This window comes from Pteropus vampyrus, unplaced genomic scaffold (genome assembly GCF_000151845.1).
Source record: "Pteropus vampyrus isolate Shadow unplaced genomic scaffold, Pvam_2.0 Scaffold53, whole genome shotgun sequence".
NCBI lineage: Eukaryota > Metazoa > Chordata > Mammalia > Chiroptera > Pteropodidae > Pteropus > Pteropus vampyrus.
The window spans coordinates 8906682-8927860 of record NW_011888834.1 but is presented as its reverse complement, the minus strand read 5'-3'; the positions used below and the strand labels follow the sequence as shown (position 1 = coordinate 8927860).

General features: G+C 39.5%; 1 protein-coding gene across 2 annotated transcripts in view; it reads left to right on the top strand.

The window, feature by feature from the left end:
• The first annotated feature begins 785 nt into the window (after window positions 1-785).
• PDGFC (platelet derived growth factor C) overlaps window positions 786-21179 on the top strand; it is a 167476-nt gene continuing 147082 nt past the window's right edge. The window contains exon 1 of one of the 2 annotated variants that reach the window (XM_011360331.2): window positions 786-1936. In XM_011360331.2, coding sequence (XP_011358633.1) covers window positions 1819-1936 — 118 coding nt within the window. In that variant the 5' untranslated portion in view covers window positions 786-1818. The remainder of the gene's footprint in view (window positions 1937-21179) is intronic. The other variant, XM_011360332.2, reaches the window with a different exon arrangement.

Here is a 21179-nt window from a genome sequence, read left to right as displayed (position 1 = left end):
GGCGTTTCAGATTCCACCCCTGTTTCAGCATACATCTTAAAGCTATGGCCCTCCTTCCATTCTCTTGTGGAGCACCGTTCCTGGTAGAATTGTTTGCATTGACTGAACAAGAAGTTGGGTGATATTTCTAATTTGCTTGATGTTAATTCAATGCGGCCCAACTGGTATACAAGCTTCAGAGAACAGAGACTTCGTGTTTTCACTACTGTAGTCGCAGTTCCTAGAACACTGCCTGACACAGAAGGTATTCAATAAATACAGTATTTATTAAATGAATGAATGTTATTATTTTGGCCATTTGTTTTTTTCTTTATCTACTCTGCTTCAGAGAGCTGGGAATTGGAGGGAAATGTTTGAATTCCAATTTACATTCCTCTTTCGGCCCAGAAACTCTGGCCAAAGGTTTTGGCCAAGTCCTTTGGGAATGGGGATCCCCTCGGAAATTAATGACGAGTCACCGCCACAGCAGGGAGAGTTGCAAGAAGTTCTTTCTCACTTTTTTTTTTTGCTTTTGCAGAACCCTTTGCCACTCATCTTGCTCTTTACTGTAGGGGCGGCCTGGGGAAAGGAAACCAGGGGCCACCTTGGCTGCTTTCCTCGCTGGGGTCCTTTGGGTCCTGTCTGTAGGAGCCCAGCAGCACCCCCTGGCTGTGCCAGCACCTGTTGGACCGCCACTTGGCGGCCCCAGTCAGTGCTAGCGGGCGCGACCCGGGGGTGCCCCTGCCGGAGGCGCTGACCCCCGCCCGCCCCCTCCGGCCGCCTGCGGGACAGCGGCTCAGCCTCCCGCGAGCCGGTCGCGCGCTCCGCCCGGGCTTGGCCCACGGCCCCCTCCTCCCGACTGCCGCCGGCGGGGGAAGGTAGAGAAGGGGAGGGGACAAGCCGGAGCCTTGGTCCGCCTGGCCTTCTCTCTCTCCCCGGTGCCGAGACGCCGCGCTTGAGCCCCGAGCCTTGCGCGGAGCCCGTGGCGTGGGAGGAGAGCACGGGGAACGACCCGGGCCCCGCCGTGACCCTGAGCTGCCGAATTTCCCTGGGCTTCGAGGAGCAGGGCACGCACCGCAAACAAGGTGAACTTTGATCGCGGAAAACTCAAGCCAGGTGCCGAGATCTGCGCTGCGGCTGTCGGGACAGAGCGCAGGCTGCGCGCCGGGCTGGGGAGCCGGAGCCCCGCGGCCTCCCTCCGCCCGCGCCCGGGGCGGCCTCGGCCAGGAGACCCCCGACCCCGCTCCGGCTCAGCGGCCCAGGGGACCCGCCGCGGAGCCCTCGCCTTGTTTCTTCCCCCTCCCCCTTCGGGGGTGGGGGTAGGGCGGGGGAGAGGGGCGCCAGGAGAGCCGCATCTATTGGCAGCTTTGTGATTGATCAGAAAGTGCTCGCCGCCAACTTGGCTTCGAGGCTGGCTTCGCGCGACCCTTGAGTTTTCGCCTCTGTCCTGTCCCCCAAACTGACAGGTGCTCCCAGCAACTTGCTGGTGACTTCTCGCCGCTCCCCCAGCTCCCCCGCGTCCCCACCCCCTCTTTCCTCCCTCGCCTTCACCCCCACCCCCACCACTTCGGCACAGCTCAGGATTTGTTTAAACCTTGGGAAACTGGTTCAGGTCCAGGTTTTGCTTTGATCCTTTTCAAAAACTGGAGACACAGAAGAGGGCTCTAGGAAAAAGTTTTGGATGGGATTATGTGGAAACTACCCTGCGATTCTCTGCTGCCAGAGCAGGCTCGGCGCTTCCACCCCAGTGCAGCCTTCCCCTGGCGGTGGTGAAAGAGACTCGGGAGTCGCTGCTTGCAAAGTGCCCGCCGTGAGTGAGCTCTCGCCCCAGTCAGCCAAATGCTCCTCTTCGGGCTTTTCCTGCTGACATCTGCCCTGGCCGGCCAGAGACAAGGGACTCAGGCTGAGTCCAACCTGAGTAGTAAATTCCAGTTCTCCAGCAACAAGGAACAGAACGGTGAGTCTTCCCCCGCCACTCTCCCCCTTCTTGTGTCTCGCTGTGTGTGTTACGTTGGCATTGTGCGTTGATGTGTGATGTACACCAGCCTGCGAGGGTGTATAATCGTCTCTCTACCCATGCAAATGGCGCGCTGCGTTCATTGGCATGGGCTTTTGGAGGTTACGGCGCAGTTTGCAACTTAGGGAGCTGCCACAGAGGGCTAACAGGGCAACAGGAGTGCCACTGCAGTCCCAGCTAGAGAGAGGACCTTCTGCGAGCGGTGGTGAACGTCAGTCAGTTCAAACGCACATTGCAGGACCTCTCATTGCCAGTTAGTTATAAGTTCAAGAACTGCCTCTAAAAATGAATCCAAAATGAATGAGTCTTGGCATGTTTGACTTTACTCAGACTTTTTTTTTTTATTGGGTTGGGGGGTGTTTCAGGAAATGTACCAGCCACATTAATTGAAGTACTCTTAAGTGGAAAGGCATCAATTAATCAGTAAGTAGATAGGAAATATAGAGGTCAAGAGGCCGTGTGGATGTTTTTAGGAGGAATTTACAAAGGTATTTCTCTTGTGCTCTATTTTTTTTTTTTTTTTTTAATGTGCCTTTGTGTGTACTCTGAAGTTCTTACCTTTCTGGCGGTGTGTTTTTATATGTGTTGGTGAATGACTGCTATTTTGTGCGTGCGGGGAAACGACTTAATCCTGCATAGGAAATGAGAATTACTTTCAGCTTTTAAGTGTACCTGAAATGTTTAGAAAACTCTCAGATGCAGTTCCCCTGGGCTGGGATTGCATAGAGCTGGAGAAAGGCTCCTTTCATAAAGCCAGAGCAGCTTCAGGGTGTGTAATTTGCTTAGCCTCTGAACCCCATATGATTTACATCATACAGTTTCTAAACTCTTTTTCTCTTGATCTCCCATTATGAAGTCATTTTTGAGAATACTTTGTAAATAGAAATTTTATACTGCGTATGAAACCACAATGTTAATGTGGGCTGTCTAAAATTAGAATATTAAATACCCTGTTTACAAGTGGTGGCTTTTAACGCTATTTGAAAAGAAACGTACATGTTTTTGTGCTTTGTATGTCATCTATGCAGAATGCAAGAATGCTGTCACTTCATTACCAGGAGAAATGAATACAAACAGCACACCTAGAAAAATCAGAATGATGTGTACTGTATTTTTAGGTCATAGCAACTTTTTCTTTATGTATTGGGGTGCTTGCAAGCTTCAGCTTCGAATTTAAACTCTCTAAAGTGTTCATCTTTAAGAAAGCACAGAAAGTTCTAAAGTTCAAAAATAGATTAAATAAGGACTCCTGGGACCTTTGTGGACATTATTTGTATTTGTTGTATATACAGCAATCTATCACATTTATCAGCCAGTGTTAATGTGGTTGCTTCTTACAACTCGCTAATATGATGGCACATGGCACCTGCAGGCTGCTTGAGCTGCTGATCAAAGGGCAGCCAAGGAATCTATGTCTAATCACAGGAGCTGCAGAGGACTGGGGAAAAGTGATCAAAGGAGCCATAGCACCATCTGTACCCTGGCAGGAAACAGATCAGACCAACCTTTGTTCTTCCTCATGTAAAATAAATGTCCAGTAAAAATATTGCTTCTTACTAGACAAGCGTCTCCAGAATGACAATGCCCAACATTCCTGGCTTCTGACTTCTATTTTTTATTGTTTCTGTCTCATATCATTTCTCCTTCTGCTCTGACTTATCAATCCTGTCCTGGCATCTGTCATCTTCCTGATTTCCTTTGCTACTTGTGCCTCTCATTGTCCTTTCTACATCATTCTTCCTGAGATCCACATACCGTGATCACTTTGTAATGGGCCCCAGAGCTCTCATGCAGTCATTGGCCACTTTACTGTGTAGGTTCACACCCTTAGGAGAGGTGAGTTCATTAAGCCAGGCCACACACATTCTGTTACCATCAGAGGCTGGGTCATTGCCATTCCTAAGATGTATGAGGCTAAAAATAGCCTGGTTGTTTCCTAATCTTTGGGCAGAAGATTGGGCTATGTTTAGCTCTTGGGAGGCAGGCAGCAGGAAGTAACTAGAGGTAGAGGAACTACTACTCACCTAGTAGTTTTTAGCCTAAGAAGTGGGACAGGCCAGCACTAGGGGGCAATATAGAGCTATTTTCCTGCACATGCTCAGGTTGATTTTTATCCTTCAAGAGTCCAAGATTTGAGGACAACAGGCAGGTGCTAAAGAGGATCCCTCTGGAATGTGAATAAATTTGCTAGAACCTCTTCTTCTTTTTTCGTGGCTTTCAAATTTTTCAATATCCCTCATGGGGATATTTGTTTTTGCTCTCATATTGAATTATGATTGATTTTTGATTGACTATTAACTTTCTTAATTTTGATGATTGTATAAGTCTGTAAATACAAACCCACCTGAAGATGCCACATAGAAAATGCCATTAGCCCAGTTTATGCATTGCGTCATCTTGCGAAAGGTCTTTAAGTGATAAATGTGAAATGTCCACATTGATCAGTTGTGACTATAGTTCATTCCTGCTTTCAAGGATTCCTCCCCAATGATAGATACTCTCTTTCCTCGAGCATTCTACAGTCTCAAATGATGGTCACTCAGTCAAACCCCCAGGCCTGCTCAGTTTCAATATTAACTGGTATCTCAAGATGTGTTATACATGGAAATTGATTGCTACAGCCAATGCTAGATATTTGGATTTAGAATGGAACATGTGGAAGTGTCAAAATTAGTTTTGAAAGATCAGTGTCATTTCTTCTGTTACCTGGTATTTAACTTAATACTGTATTATAATTCCTGCCACTTTATTGTCAAAATAGCTATATTCTCCAATACTATAAGTTGTCTTTGTGTTCTTCATTCTTAACCTTACTTCTAACTCTGAAGTCTCACATAGAAACCAAGGGTCTCCAGATTTAGCTTAAAAGAGATAAAAGATAAGAACAATGACTTCTGTAGGGTTTCTGGCCTATACTTCCTGTATGACTATGGGAAAAAACAATTACTATTATCTGTGTACATTCATTTTAGAGGGGAATGCCTACAATGAAGCAAGTAAGTTCTGGGATGGCATTCTGAGTTGTAGCAGAAGGAATCACATACACCAAAAAACAAAATGAAACAAGGCTTACTTTATCTGTTACATATAGTCCACATAGACATTCATCCCAAAGCCGTTGATGGAGTGAGGCCTCATCTACCTTGCATTATGGGTGAGTGATTTTAATTTACCTATTGACCTGAAACATGCTTCTTGGTGTTCTTATTTTCTTTAACCATTTTGGGTGAAGATTTGTAATGTGCCTCTGTTAATAAGGGTTATCCTTCTAAACATCAATTACTGTATATGCTCTTTTCCTTAAAGACTTTTGTGGCCTGTGAGGCCATTTACTTTGGAGATATATGGTCCTCTAGTAATATTTTCCTGAGAATGCATATCTTGTGTTTATGGCTTTTCTGTCTCATTTTCAGGGCCAGCTTTCTCCTCGGGCTGCCTCTGTGTCTGTATCTAACAAAGTTGTGCCCACTCCCTAACTCTTTTTAGGTAGCAGCTCCAAAGCACCATTTTACCGAAAAACAGATAATCAGATGATCACAATTCCTAGAATAGCATCCAAGAGTAAATAGGCTCTGACTGAGGACTAAAGGGACTTTCCTGTCAGTTAGTCTATAAGTTGTAGTGCGTGACCTTTGTGACATTTATTTTCGTTAGAGGTTTAAAAAAACAACAAAACTTCCTCCTGGTTCTCTGCTCTGTCTGAAATAGTTGAGGAAGTTGAAGAAGTAGCATGCCATTATGTAATGATGAATATTGTTTTTCACAATAGGTTACAGAAAAGCCCCATTCTATACTATGGTACCTTTTTCTCTGCTACCAGCTGTTATCTTTTACATTTAATCTGATATACTTTGTATTTACCTCCAAAAGATGATCAGAAAGTACTAAGGTCTGGAAGAAGCTTTAGAATATCATTTGTTACTTATAACTGGATATAGGGTCTCACACTAAACTTTTCCCAAAGATGCTATTTTGTAGAGCTCTGTCTTAGGCACCAAAGTCTTTGCTTTGTTTATTCTTAAGTCATCCTTGCTGAAACTTATTTCTTACATATCTGTTTTATATTCTCTTCCACTTCATGCTTTTTCAACATTTGCACTGCTTTATCTACAAACTTGCACAGATTTTGTAGAAACCAAATTCTGATGATAATGAGATGTGTTAAATAAGTTATAATTGAATCAGTGCATTCATAACATCCACACCCCACCCCACTCCCACAAATGTTTCCAAGATTGGTAAAATTTTCTCCGTAGGTTTCTATTTATATCAATCAAAGTGGTGGAAATCATAATAGAAGTTGCTTCATTTTCTAAGTCTAATATTGGTGTTTCTGATTCTTTTATTTGGAAACAGTATACATAGCCAGAATATCTCTAATAACTCTATATAATTTCTTTATAACTCATTTATTAAAGAGTCTCTGTGTATTATTTTTCCACCACTGCCTCCAACTGCTATTTTCCAAACTTCCCTTTCCTGTCGCCTAAGGACACCTCTAGTGGTTGACTTTCAGTTGATATGCACCAGTACTATTTTATAGATCATTAAAATATTGAAATACTACCAGTGGGTTGGGAAGGAGCCAGTGCTACTCTCCCAGGACAAATGGTCCATCTATGAACTGGAGACTAGGGGGTTAATGCCTGGCACAGCTCAAGATGTAGGATGTAGGATGTTAATCCAAACCTGCTGACCTTTTTCCTGATTGATCAGTGTGCCTGCCAGGTTGTTAAACATTTGGACACTTTTTGCTATGGACAATTTAGTTCATATTGGACTTCAAACTCCTATCTCTTCTCTTCCCCACTTGGCAGCTCAGTCCTAGCCTGTGGCTTGAAGGACCTGGAGTAAGGAAGGGTATGGCCACTCTCAAGCCTCTTTCTTGTAGCTTCTTTGGTTCTAGCTACTCAAGGGTTAGAGCCTGGGATGTGAGATGACACACGTGGAGTAAGATTGCGGTTGGTTGTTTCTGCTTCCCCGGGCAACACTGATCAGCTGCTATTGTGTGGGTGGCACCTTCTAGTCATCTAGATAAGATGGATCACCTTTTCAGTGAGGTCTTTTTTCTGACTACATAATCTAAATTAGCCAACCCTCACTATCATGTGAAGATTAATTAACTACATAGCACTTACCATTGCTTGATATTTTTCTTGTTGTTAATTAATTAATTGTGGCCCTATCCCAACCCCCACCCCCCACAGAACGGAAATTCCCTAAGAGCATGGACCTTGTACAACTTGCTCACGCGGGAGCTCTAGCACCTGGAACAGCAGTTGTATATAGTACGTACCCAATAAATGTGTTGAATGGTTCTAGATGTAGTGCCTTATTAGAGGAAGACTGTGGCATTGACTGGAATAGCAGGCCATCTTTGAAGATCTCTTTTTGGTCTTGGAACTTCTACATTGTTTTACCTTTTTCACGGGAAGATAAACTTACTTATTTATTGGTGTGATAAGATATGCCAATTAGAGTACCATTTTATCGTCTTGTTAAATACAGTTGACTTTGAACACCATGAGTTTGAGCTGCACAGGTCCACTTATAAACTCCCACCCCCCGCCGCCCCAAGTAAATACAATAGGCCCTTGCTAGTCCAGATTTCGACATCTGTGGATTGAACCACCACAAACAGTGTTTTCACATTCCCAGCAGAGGATTCTCAACCACGATTGAAAATACTGTTGAATCCGTAGATGCGATGAGCCAACTGTAGTTAAGTTTTTGGGGAGTCAAAAGTTATGCGCAGATTTTCAAATGTGTGGGTGTCGGCACCCCTAACTCGCCTTCCGCCCCCTACGTTATATACTCTGTTACCAGTTGAGTACATACCAAGGAAAAGGATAGGTTTCTTAGAACTAGTGTAAAAGTGCCATTGCTGTGTGTACCTCTATATTTTTTGAAGGTGGGGTGTTGTGATATAGACCAAGGACTCTTAAGAATGGTGAATTTTGAATGGGTGATGTGCCTCCAATATCAGTGTACTTTTTAATCTTTCGCTTGTGGATCATGGATAACTGCACAGGCTAGAAATCAGCAATAAATATGGTGTGTGGAATGTTAGTTTCTTGGAAGGATCCCAAGAGACTATCCTCACCGATGTGTAAAGTGAGGCCTAGAGGGCTGAAGTGACTTTGTCAAGGTCACTGTTGAGTACAACATTGTAAACTGTTAATGTGGTGATATATTTTTCATTATGTGAGAACAAATTAGGCAAATGGAATTCTAGTTTTAAAATTCCATTGCTTCATATAAAAGCATTTCTTTATTATTTTAGAGGGTTGCATGCTTTTCAGGTTGTGAAAGGAGGTGGGACTCCCTTCATTCTGAAGCATTCTTTACAAGAACGCTAAAGAAAACAGTCTCAGAATAATCACATTAATTAAATAGAACAGACAATATGGCTAGTGTGTATTATAATATTTCTGTTGGGGTAGCAATCTGACAATATAGCAAATGACTCGAAATGCTACCTTTAGAATTTTTACTATTATATGTTGGGATCTTATTGTAAGCAAGTGTGCCAGGTCCATAGATGAATGATTCCTGTTTTAATATTTTGGCTTATTAATTGATGATGATGAAGAGGATGGTTGACATTGGAATGAATGGCTCCATAAAGGAGGATTTAAAAATAAAGTAATTTTGAGCATTTTGTTTAGCAGGATGCCTTAGTGATAAAGGGACCGGAGGAGTAAGTCAGTCAGCGAAGAACAGCCTGTCAGTCTTCTGAGTGGATTTAATGAGCGACCTTAATTTTTATTTACATTATATTATATAGGATATTCTATTCAGAAGTTCGGATTTCTCTTTGAAGTCAAAAGCATCAAGAAAGAAATTCATAGCTGTGGACTTGAATAGATTGCACAAAAAGGATTAATTTACCTTTTTAAAAGTTTTGTTTGTAAAGTTCTTAAATAGATCAAAAGGAGCTAAAAATTATAAAGAGGAGTAATACTAGTTATGTTGACCATTAAAGCCAAGTTATTAAGAGTGATATTTTTCAGTAGCATTAGCTCATTTTGTCTCTTACTTCATGAGAATACATTTTAAATTGAGTTTAGCGAATTTTATTAGTTATCTGAGTTCACATGAGCCTTCTTGTGCCATCTTCAAGCAGTTACTTCCACGCCCTGATGACTGAGCAGCTTCCTCCCTGGACGTTTGCCTGGTTTCTAAACCAAACTGTCTTTGCCAGGCTGGCTCCAGTAATTTTGCTTTCTTGGTGTTAGGCTTAATTCCGCTTTTATTTTCAAAGTATGATTTTTATTTTGTACTTGACTTTTCCCCTATTGAATAGTAGCTGAGCCATTTTGCCATCAAATAAAGTGAATGTTGGGTTGTTGCTAGGGTTGGGGGCGCAGAAGCAGAGCAGACCTCTGATTCTCTGAGTGAAACCAACATCCCCAAACAATACAAGGCACGTTAATGGTAAGTGGTAAAGAGATAGATTTGCCTCACTGCTGTGTACACTGTGTACTGATAAGAAACCAGTAAGAGCTCCCAGGAAGGACACAGGAAGGGCAAGATTTGGATGCATTCTTTGGGGAGAGTCAAATGGGTCTAAAGAGCTGTTAGTGAGCCTCTGGTTTTGTAATGCTCAGTCATGACTCCCCAGGAGTGCCTGCTAGGTGCCACCCTGTGCTCAGTGTTTGCAGACAGTATAGTTTATCTTTATAACTGCCCCATGAGGTATTAGGAAAAACACTAAGGCTTTCCTGGCTCAGTAGCTTAGCCAAGGTCCCACAGCTGGTAAACGTTTGGACCTAGGTCTGACTCCAAGCCAAGACTCAGAGCCACGTGCCTCTTCCTTCGTGAGTTAAATGGTCTAATGTTTTATTAGAACATTGTTTTTTACTTAGCAAATATTTACGAGCATCTGCTCTTTGCTAAGCTCTGCACTAGGTGCTGAGTCCACCAAGAATGAGATGCAGTCCCTGCCTTTGAGAAGCTCTGCCCAAGAGGGGTGGCAGGTTCTTCTTTGATCTCATGATCTATTAGTTCTGCGCTCCAAGTGTGGTGGGAACAGTGAGTGCTTCGTTTGCTTCAAAAGTCCTCTGTTGGTTGACTAAATGGTTGATTCTGCCTGGAAAAGAAGTATATGAAGAAAAGTTCTCACAAAAAAGATGACTTATTTTTGAAGCAGGTCTGAGAGGGAAAAATAGAGAAGCATTCTAGGCACAGGGAACAGCCTGCACAAAAGAAAAGAGGCATACAAATGCCTGCCATGTGTGAGAGACAAGGAGAGTCTAGTGTTGAGTATGGGTAGAGCAGGAAAAAGGTGAAAAGGGGTCCTGGTTGTATGTATCCAAAGGTCTGACGCTATTTGCAGTGGGTGCTTCCTATAGAATTTCCAGTTAAAAAACAAGAATAAAAGAAAATTTTGTATACATGATTCAGATTCAGTCAGAACTCTTTATTTTCAGTTATTTTTCTAAGCAGGCGTGTAGTAGCTGACTTCTGCTTTAGGGTGTGTAGTTAACTGCTTACCGTTGGAATTTTCTCCCAGTCATTAGGCACGTTTGGAAGTTCTGGACTGGTTAGAAGGGCAGGCTGCACAGCCTCAGCTACACTCAAATAAGCTAAGTCTGTGTCCGCACTACTCTCTATGGCCTTCTTTATGTAAACAAAGAGCTATTTTCACACTTCATTCACAAAATGGATGGCATGCAGAATGAGCTTGGGTGAGGGGTCAGGAGCTTATGATAAAAGGGCGGCAGCTTCCAGTGCGCTGAATTGGTGTAATGAAGCTATTACGTTGGGAGAAGCAAAGGAAATAGCCTTAACACTTTTGAGGGAAAGGATTTCAAGTTTTGTGGAAAATTAATTCCTCTACTTTGAGTAACTGCATCATTTTCCTAGTGAGGTTCGTTTTGGTTCCTTGTATACAGCGCTAGAAATATTTTATGGTATTTAAGGATGTGAATGAATGAATGCTGTTGGATGTGTTATTTAGATGTCATGCTGGTTTTTTTTTTTTTTGGAAGCTATACTCTTTGCATTCTAGGAAAGCCTTATTCATGAGTGGATGCTATTTTAAGCTTTTCATTGTTTGCAAGATGGAGGTATGATTCTCTGTTTATATATAGCCAGCTGGCCAATGCACCTGCCTTTTGGGTCACTACAGAGATCAGAGATCCTGAACATCAGAAGATGGACTCATGCGGCATCTATCTCATGTTGTTCCTGGCAGTTATTTTTGCTGGGTATTTATAAGGACATCTGTCTTTTAAAGAGTCATATATTTATCTTTTTTTTTTCCACCGAGGAATAAATCACAGCTTGTTTCCCATACTGCCACAGACATTCATCATCTGAGATGATTAGAAATGCAAATTGGGAATCATTAAAGCATTATAATTTCTTTTTCTATGGCAGCAGGTAATCTTTAAAATCAGTGTACTAAGAAGGAACATTTGCTTTAAAATGTGATTAAGATGTGAACAAATGGAAAGAAAGAAATATTTAATTTCTTACTAGAAATTTCTAATGGTGTTTGGAAAAAGGGGAACCTTCAGCATTCATTTCTTATTTATCGTACTTTCGACCTGAGACATGATGACAGGTGGGTGCAAATTGTTTAAGAACACAACAAATAACTTGTAGAGTTTTCAATTCGCTCTATGGAAATATACTAAAACTCCTTAATAGAGTGTGATTTGCTGTCTCATCATCCATTCAAAGAACAGATATGTGAACACTATAACAACAGGAAAAAAAGTTGGCCAGTGCTTGTATGGAAAGCATAGATCTGCACATCCAGAGTCAGAGGTAGGCTGTATGGGATACAAATCGTTTCTGCTGGAAATATGTTTATGGTGTAGGTAATAAAAGGCATTGGAGGATGCTTCCTATTAAATAACTATCATTTTGTTACTGGCTTTACTTTTATTTATAAACAAAAATACTCTCTATTTTTGGAGGTCTACAAAAAAATGAATTGCCTCTATAATACAAGAGACTAGGCCTTATAGTACACTCGTGTTTATACAGTTTCAGATGCAGTTTTAAATGTCAAAGAGATGCACATGAGCTCAACTGTATTTTTGGTTTGTAGTAGTCACAAAGCTATCTGACTGTTTCTAGAAAAATCAGGCATCTAAAAATAGCAGGTGTTTCCCAGGTCAAAATCTGGCCACGACATTGGGTGTTGATAGGGTGTAGATACTTAACTGATAAATGCTAGTTAACTCTTGAAAAAGTGGTTGTAATCTCTGTTTTCTTGAGACTATTAACAGGCTTGAAGTTTATAGGCATGATTAAGAATGTAAAATTAGGAATTAAATATTATGTATGTTTATTTAAAAAAAAAACAGTTTTTCTTCATGGTAGAAAATTTATCTTTAATCTGTACCGATAACTTTTAATAGGCATCAGTTGGGCACCCCATTAAACTAACTGCTTTAAAATGGTTTCCTTTTAGAACTAACATTTACATCCTAGGAAATCAATTAGGGTGTCTAGATTTCACATTTCTTTGCAATCTTCGTTTGCAGTCATTTCTGAATGGTCAACCTACCGTAGCAAAACACTTAGAGGTGCAAATCTCTGGAAGAAGTGCAAATGCCACACTTTTACATGGAAAAACGAAAAAATAGGACTTATTTAATATATGTGCCGAACATTTAGGACTGCATCAAGCACAGGAAATACTTTTGGTGTGTGGGAATGTGTGGTGTTTCCAAACTACAAACATTGTTTTGAAAATTTCCCTGGCAGTGGTGAGTTATATGAGACCACGTCCATCTAAGGAGAGCTTGTTTAACTGGCTTGTGGTTCTGGGGCTCATTCAAACACTCTTAAACAAAATAAAGGGAATGGATGTAATAACTTCTTTATAGAAAGGCTATAAAAAGGTACAGGGCCATGTAAACAAATTGGATCATTTACTAGATGTTTAAGTGATAGATTTGCAGTCTAAATCCAGGGGTGTGTATTATGTTTAATAGGATCGTGACCATATTCTACCTTGAAAATGAGGTTATCAGCTTATTTTTTGTTTGCTTATTAGTTTGTTTCTCTTTAGTGCATGAAAACCCATTATTGCTATTTTATACTACGGTTTGAAACCATACTTAAAATTTTGAGCAATTACATTTATGCTTGGTCAGCTTTGGACAATGGTTAGAAACCCATGTGTGAATTGTTGAATTGACCTGAATTTTGGTAGCACTGGGTTCTGTTCAAGGAAAATAAAATGGTTGAAATTGAAATTTTCCTTCTGGGCTCAGACATGTCTAAACTAATTGTAAAATAATTGTTCTGGCTTACAAGAGTAGACTCATAACTACAACTATGTAAAGTAGAAATCCAACAACAGTTATGGTTTACAGTTACTGTAACTCTGCCAGTCTTGTAATAAAACCACTATTATAACCAATCTATTGTGACATTTGTTTGTCTGACTTGAGATGTAGGTAAAAAGTCTTATTCCAGGTTGTATTGCCTTAGAGGGCCGCTTTATTGCATTAGGATGTTAATTTACCTCCTCTGGAATTGGTGAATTACCTCCTCTGGAGGGTGTATCAGAGTGTTCTAATGAAGGGAAGGATGGCGGGTGGGACTATAAGAATGCGCAGCCCTGAGTATTGGTGGTGATGACTAGTGGCAATGGAAGCCAAAAATAAATTTGGAAATTGAAGTGAAGAAAGGAAACTAAATAATTTCTATGTTGATACCATAACATTTATTCATTCTGTAACTTCTCTAAATCAGGGTTGGCTCACTTGGTGTAAAAGGAAGTGGATTGTGTAAGAAAACTCAGTAAAAATCAATGAGCCTTTCTAAGTTTTAGAAACTGATGGCATCATACCATACTGGCAACTTTTAAGTGTTACCACTGGAAGTTTGGCAGCGGATAACTGCTCTAACTCCACAGGCCTAAAAACAACATACAATGGTGAATATTATAGTTTCTATGTAATGTGTGACTTGCTATTTCCTTTTTTTTCTTTAATGAGCAACTTCAAGCAGGTGACCTTAAGTCTATGAAAAAAACCCTAAGATTGGCCTTTAAATTGGATTTTCTATGATCTTGAAAACAACTCACACCATTTTGCGTTAGTTCACCTCTTTTATATAGCACCTCTTCTATATAGTACAAAGTTCTGCATGGTCGTATGCTATCTACGTAAAAACTCTCAAGGCTGAGGTGTATACACCAAGTGACGCTACTATTTGCCTGTATCTTTGAGGCATTGTGGAAGAGGCAAAGTTGAATTCAACTTAGTCGTTTTCTAGTAGTTTATAGTGAAAAGGAGAGGTGAGACATGCAGCTAGCCACAATACAAAATAGCATACATCGTTTGGTGCGATTCAAAGAAAGGCAAGACTATTGACAGCAGAGCCATTAGAAAAGGCTTAGTAAAGTTATTATGGGAGAGTTGTATTTTGAGGAGCCTAGAAAGATAAGCAACGTGTACATACAGAGTCAAGGGTAGGGTAGAGTGGATATGAGGAGATGGGAACTGGTGAGTAAATATGCAGAAAAAAATGTATGGGAAACTCACACAGTCCAATGTGCCATTCGTTTTGACTGGGACCTCAGAAATAGATTAAGTGGGTAAGTCGTTAGAAATAAGAGGCACAAAAGGAGGAACGCCAATGCATCACTGAGACTTGAATAATTACGAGAGTGATTCTTCATGCTTCGTGCGAACTGTATTATTGGCCCTCTCACCCAGCTACTCAGGCATCCAAATTATGCATTAAATCTGATTCCTCATAATGTGTAGCATATACAGAATGAAAGGTGCTGAAAAGCGAAGAATGAAGTTAGAAGGAAAAGGAAATCCTACATTTGTGGTGCAAAACCATGAAAAGGAGGTAGTGAAGGAAAGAAAAGAAAAAAGAGAAAGTGGAAAGAGAGAGAAATGAACAGAAGAGGAGAAATAAACTTTAAGGTAGGTGGAGAAGCTCCCAAGGAAGGAGAGAGAGAAAAATCAAGGGAATTGGCCTACAGTATAAAATACAACAGAGATTCAAGAAAATGAGAGTCAATTAATAAATAGTCTATGATATTTTAATGGTGACAGAAAACAAAAACAAAACAAAAAACCCCTTTGGTGTAATGAAGGGTATAGAAATGGAGGAAGAATGGTTACGGAGTAAAGTGAAGTTAGACACAAAGTGTTTTTTAAAACTCTTGGGCAAGTTTTAGTGATCAAAGGAAGGAGATATCAAAGCGGTTATAGAATCGAGAAAAGAAAGAGGAAATAAACATGTTTTGTTTCTTTGTTTACTTGTTTGGTAAGTTTGGGAATGATCCAGGGGATAAGAAAAGGTTAGATATGTAACATGAGGTAAGACTTGTGGCCTGGAAAGTTCTGGAGAGTTGTTGATGGGACACAGGTGAAATGACTGCAAGAGCATTAGGCAACATATCAAATTAATACAGTAATAATGAAGCATACCTGGTTGAGAAATAGGAATTAAATTTTGGATGAAGCGAGACTTGAGACAAATCTTGACAACGTGAGAGAAGACGCACGTAGGAGAAATTTTAGCAACGATTTCCTTGCAATGGAGTTGGATGTTTTCGTCCAGCCTAGTACCTTATGTAGAAGTATAAATAATATGAGAGAAAAGACAACAAAAATCAATGTTTTTGCTTGGTCAGTCCTTCTAGAGGGATATCAAGCTGATAACTTTGGGCCTATGGCGAAGGAGGAAAGAGTGGTGTTGGTAGGCAAAGAATATTCATGCCTGAAGTGGCAAAAGTTGGAATCATAGGTAGTGAGGAATTGTTATTGGGAAGGGAGTGACTTGTGGAAAATGTATGGTAAAAAGGCACAGCTAAACCAGAATTAGCAAGAACTTTTAACCTATTAAAAAGCCATGGATTTAAAAAAGAACCAAGGAAATTAAAGTTAAATGACCGCTTTAATGTCCCTTACTTTATCTTTCTGTCCTAAAAAGTAGGCCTTCAGAAATCAGGAAAAGTGGGGAAAAGCACCGCAGGCCTCTGGGTTCTCTGCTATGGAGCTCTAGCATTTGTTACAAGCACTATACAATGCTTTTTGGTTTGTTTTTCTTTTGCTGTTACTGTTTTGTTTGTTTCTTTTAGTAGCGTTAAAGCCACATAGAAACTTGTTGGGATGAGTTCAGTTTATAGCAATTGTTTGCTGGAGAAAAGGATGCACCTTGGTATGCATATTCCAGACTCTCCACGTTTGCAGAGTGGAGTTCGGTGTGCCTATAAGAGGGAAATCCTGCATGTTCCTGTAATCATTGGCAACATGTACGTGGAACTGATGTGTTGAATAACCCTTGGTTCTCAATCGAAATACAATTTTTACTTTCCTTGTTCTGGAATTTGATTGAGCAGGGGAAATCTTCCCCTATGCCAGGATGAATACTTCTGCAAGAACATGGTTCTTTAGCTCACTCAAGAGACACAGAGTTCTAGAGTAACTTCAAATGTAGACACCCTTACGATTTAAAAATGATCGCCTGGTCCTCTGGAATAATTAAAACTCTAGGGGTTGCGGTTTGCGATCTCTTCACCCCCTGCCCAGGACTGCTTCGGAGCAGGAGTTCATCTGAGAAAGGAGGTGAAGGAGCCTTGAGGTGTCCGAGGGATTCAGCATTCATGGAGTAGCTCTGAACAGAAAGGGACAACTCTAGTGTTTGCAGGTCTGCTGTGATCTCACATCAGTCTTTCTAATAAAAAGGCTGCACAAAGCTGATCTCTGCTCACCACAGAGATGACTCCATGCCTTTGCTCTTCAACTCTTTTAAATAAGAAGTCACTTCAATCCAATACACATCAAGTACCTTGTGTTCTAGTTATCATTTCACATCCTAAAAACAGATGAACAAAATGCAATTCTTTGAGCACTTAATGTTGACAATCAGTGTATCTCGTGATACACTGGAGATATACTTAGAATGCTAAAAGAACCCGAAGGTGTCCTATTTTCTGGTCATGAAAGGCTTCTCCTGCGGCCATTATTTAAGTCGGGTCTTGAAGGATAAAGAGAATTTACTGGAAAAGAAGATTCTAAGCAGAAGGTGAAGACTTGTGAGAGAGCACCAAGTCTATTAAAAATCAGCTCTGGTGGGAAATAAGATTGGAACGATTATTCATTAATAATGAAAAACTATCTGATATACTAAGGTCTGTGTTTAGGTATTATATACGTCCTCAGAAGAAGGCTGTGTGCCTTCTCCATTAGTTCCTAATGCTGAAGGCTAATGGTAAGGATATGTTCCTCCATTTTTATATTCTTATGCCTATAATAGAGCAGTAACTATCCATTGAACGATTCAATTGGATTTTTTAAAACTTGTTTTTTGCTTTCCTAAAAAAAGGTACATCAGGATGATTATAAAAAATGGAGAAGTTAAAGGCAGGGATACCGGTTCGAAGGCCTGTGTAACAGATGATGACAAAATGGACCAGTTACTGCCCTGTGGGAATACTGGAGGAAGGGTGAACATCATCTCCTTTACTCCACATGTGCAAAGCCTACATGTGTTTAAGGCCCAGCCTGGCTAGAGCCCCCTCCATAAATCCTTCCCGTTTCTCTCAGTCTGGGATGTCTACCTTGTCTACACTCCCACCATTGTGCAGAATTTACCACTTTCTGCCTTACATTCTAATTACATATGTGTCTTATCTCCCACAATTTTCAAGTGTCAGAGAGTAAAATGTTGAATAATCTTTAGCTTAGTGTCCTTTTGGGTGGTAGATCTTTTAAGTGAAGTGAAAACAGCCCACTTAGACCTAACACAGCCAGTTCTGTTGTAGTGTTGGCATCTGGCCTCATAGGTTATCACCGATGGACTCTGAAGAAGTCACATGCCTTATTTCACAACTGAGGGATGCAACTAATGTCTGGCTTCATTTTGAGGAACTAAAAGGAGGCACACAGGAGGGCCTCTTACTCTTTCTGCTTAGACTGAGTAAAATGAATGTACAAAGAACCTTATTGGCAAAATTATAATGATGACTGTTTAGAATGTTATTTCCTCACCAAGAAAATGAAATGTATCATTTCCAGGAAAATTATTTTTAAACAGGGAACTTTGCGATAACATTTATTGAAATCAATGTATTATAAGAACATGGCTATCAAAAATTTATTTTCATTGGTTTTTAATTATTCCCCCTTTTTTTCTAGTTAACATAAGGTAAAATCTTATTTTAGTTTGTTTTTTCTTTTTTCTTTTTTCTTTTTTTTTTTGCTTTGGGATTTTAAGATTGACAACTGTGATTTATCCCCTGGAAAGCAAAAATCTTGAAAAAGTCATTTCAAAGATCACTCAAAGAATGTATTTTTTTCTTGGAAATAAAGTCAATTTTCTCAGCTCTGATCATTTGAGATTATGGGCAAGTAGTCCTAGTTCTGGCATGTGGACAAAACAGAAGCAGACCCTGGAGAAACAGAGTTCAAAACTCATGGCAGTAAGCACATGTTCTGCATGCCAATATTTATGGTGTCACGACCAAATTAAAACCATACCCTCTGCTATTTACATAAGTACAGTACCCAAACTACATAAGTTTATGCCCATGTTTCTCACTAGATTTAAGGCAATACAAATGTTCAGGACTCAGAGACCTAACATTTATTTTCACATTCATTTTATTTATCTTTTTGAGGGAGAGTGAAATGTCTTCACATATTCATTTTGAAGTCAGCCGTAATTTGAAGAGATGGCATTTAGTAGTGGCCAAGACTCGATTTGTGCTTCCATAAGCAGTGCCTGCATTGTGAATGAATATAAACTTGACTGCTTCTTAGATGGGTAATTCTCAATCTTTCATATCTAGTGTCTTACTCATGCTATTGGAGGACCTGTTTTGAAAAACAAAACAAAACATATTTTGGGTAAGAAGACACATTTTATGTCTTTTTTTCTGGAAACTTTTAAAGTATTACTCTCTGTTAAATTTTTAAGAATGGAAAAATTTCAGAAGCGTTGTGGGAATGCATCTTATTTTGCTACGTTGATAAGATGAAGAAATCTAGTAATTTAAACTATAATAGATAGTACTACTATGTACTTGTACAGCAACACAAATGACAAAGATAATACAAAAACTACAGTGGTATTATTGGAAATAGGTTCTGTAGACAATAGCACATCACATTTGCTTGTGGATATGACATTCGAAGAATCCTCTTGAGAATCCTGGATTCTTCCCAGATTCTTTTGGATTCTACATTAGCCGAGACTCTCTTGTCTAGAAAATAACCTGGACAGGAACCAACCAGATAGCACTGTATCTCTAATAGATTGGTGATTTGGCTCTTTGAGAGATGGTCATATAACTTAGTATCAAGTGAAAATTTTTCACAAAAATTGATGATGCAATCTTTTGTACAAGGGGGAAGGTTTTTTTATGTATAAGATAAAAGAAAATTTTTAAGAGTAACTCCCATGTGAGCAAATGAAGCTTGATGATATAAATCTTTTTTTTTTTTTTTTTACAGTGGGATAGAATCTAAGGTATTTAAGAATTTATTTTACTTTTTGAGTTTGAATATAGTAAGTAACTTAAACACTGTGCTTAGTGTCTTTTTTGATACTCCAAACTTTTATTATTAAGATTTCCTTTGGTGTCTCCTTAAAAAGCCAAAATTCAGCATGTTTTTTTTCTTTTTTGTAAATATTTCTCTTAAATATAGACAAAACAGAAAATAAACTTTTATTTACCTTTTAATTTCAGAACTTATTATTTGATTATTTTTATGCCCAAGAATTTACAAATGATCAGATTTTTCACTCATCTTTTTATCTTATTTTGGTGCTAATAAAACTGGGCAGATTACTCTGGGTGTTTTAATTCTGTGCAGGTTAATAAAAAATACCAAGGAAATATCCTTGGTTAAGTATTAGAGGACTGAGGAAGATCACTGGCTTTTACAGTTTATTAGTAGGTCAGTTTACTGAATGTTTAGTGGTAGCTATCTCATTTATCAGACCATGTCTTAGGCATTGGGGAGAATTGGCCTATGCTATTTATATTCTCATCTAGCTGCCAAAATTGATTTTCCCACTTTGTATGTGACTTAGATCTTTGTAATGGAATAGATGCCAGGTTAAAGAATGGTTTGTATTTTAAAACATTAATGGATGAAATTTCAATGCTGTCAATAATTTTAATGAATGACCAAAAATACACTTTTATTTAAATGTTCTTGAAGATTCCTATTTGATTTTCTACATAGTAATAAATATTGATATCTACCTCAGTGAAAATTGACAAATATATATTACATTTCTGAACAAACTTAGCAGTATCATCATATGTGTGTAATAACTAATCTATAATTTAGGCTAACTTCATCATTATTTTATGACATGAAATTCTTTGTTTCTGACTGTTTAATGACTCCTCTTATATTTTATAGAAAATACCATATTTATTTAAGTGTAAAGAGGATGTTGGTGAAATCAGATATTAAGTAAAGTCTCTAGAAAAAAGTTTTACTTATTTGAAACACCCAGTATTTTAGAATCTGATAGACCCATCTTTTTTCTTAAATATATGTGTCTTATATTATAAACAGGGCTTTTTTGGTTTCATTTCGGTGTACATATTAAAACAGGTTACGCTGCAAGATGTGACCATCGCTTGCCATCTCACAATTTTTTGGGAAGGAAGTCTGAAGCAGAAGAATATTACTGGGGGAAAGATTTGTGTTTTTCTCTATTAGTTTAGACACTTCTCTGGCAGTCTCTTTGCTCCTAAAATTTATCCTAGAAATTGCCGAGAGTTTTCATTTGTGGAACATTTTGGGAGCCTGAGTACATTTGTGGATGTAGGAACAACTTACTTTGACCTGTTGTGCAGTGAATCTGCATTAAAAAGTAAGGATTTGATATCTTTCTAACCAGATAGAATGTAGCTCTCCAGACTCAGATTTTGGCTAAATTCAGAAAGACCTTTCTCTTTCTAGATTAGTGTCACAAAACTAAGGCGGGCTCGGAAATAGAGGCCGGGGCTGTCTTCTTGTCATTGTAGTGTACCATTTGAATTGTATTTGGTAGATTTGTATCTTGACCCTGAATCCTGGTTAATTTCTGCCCCTGAGGCAGTCTCACAGAAGAAAACTGCCCTTTCAACAGATTGTTTAGTAAGAAAACATTAAGAACTCCACATCCATTAATTATAATTTGCATAGTTAATAGTGACTTTAAAATTAAACTAATAATAAAATGCTGA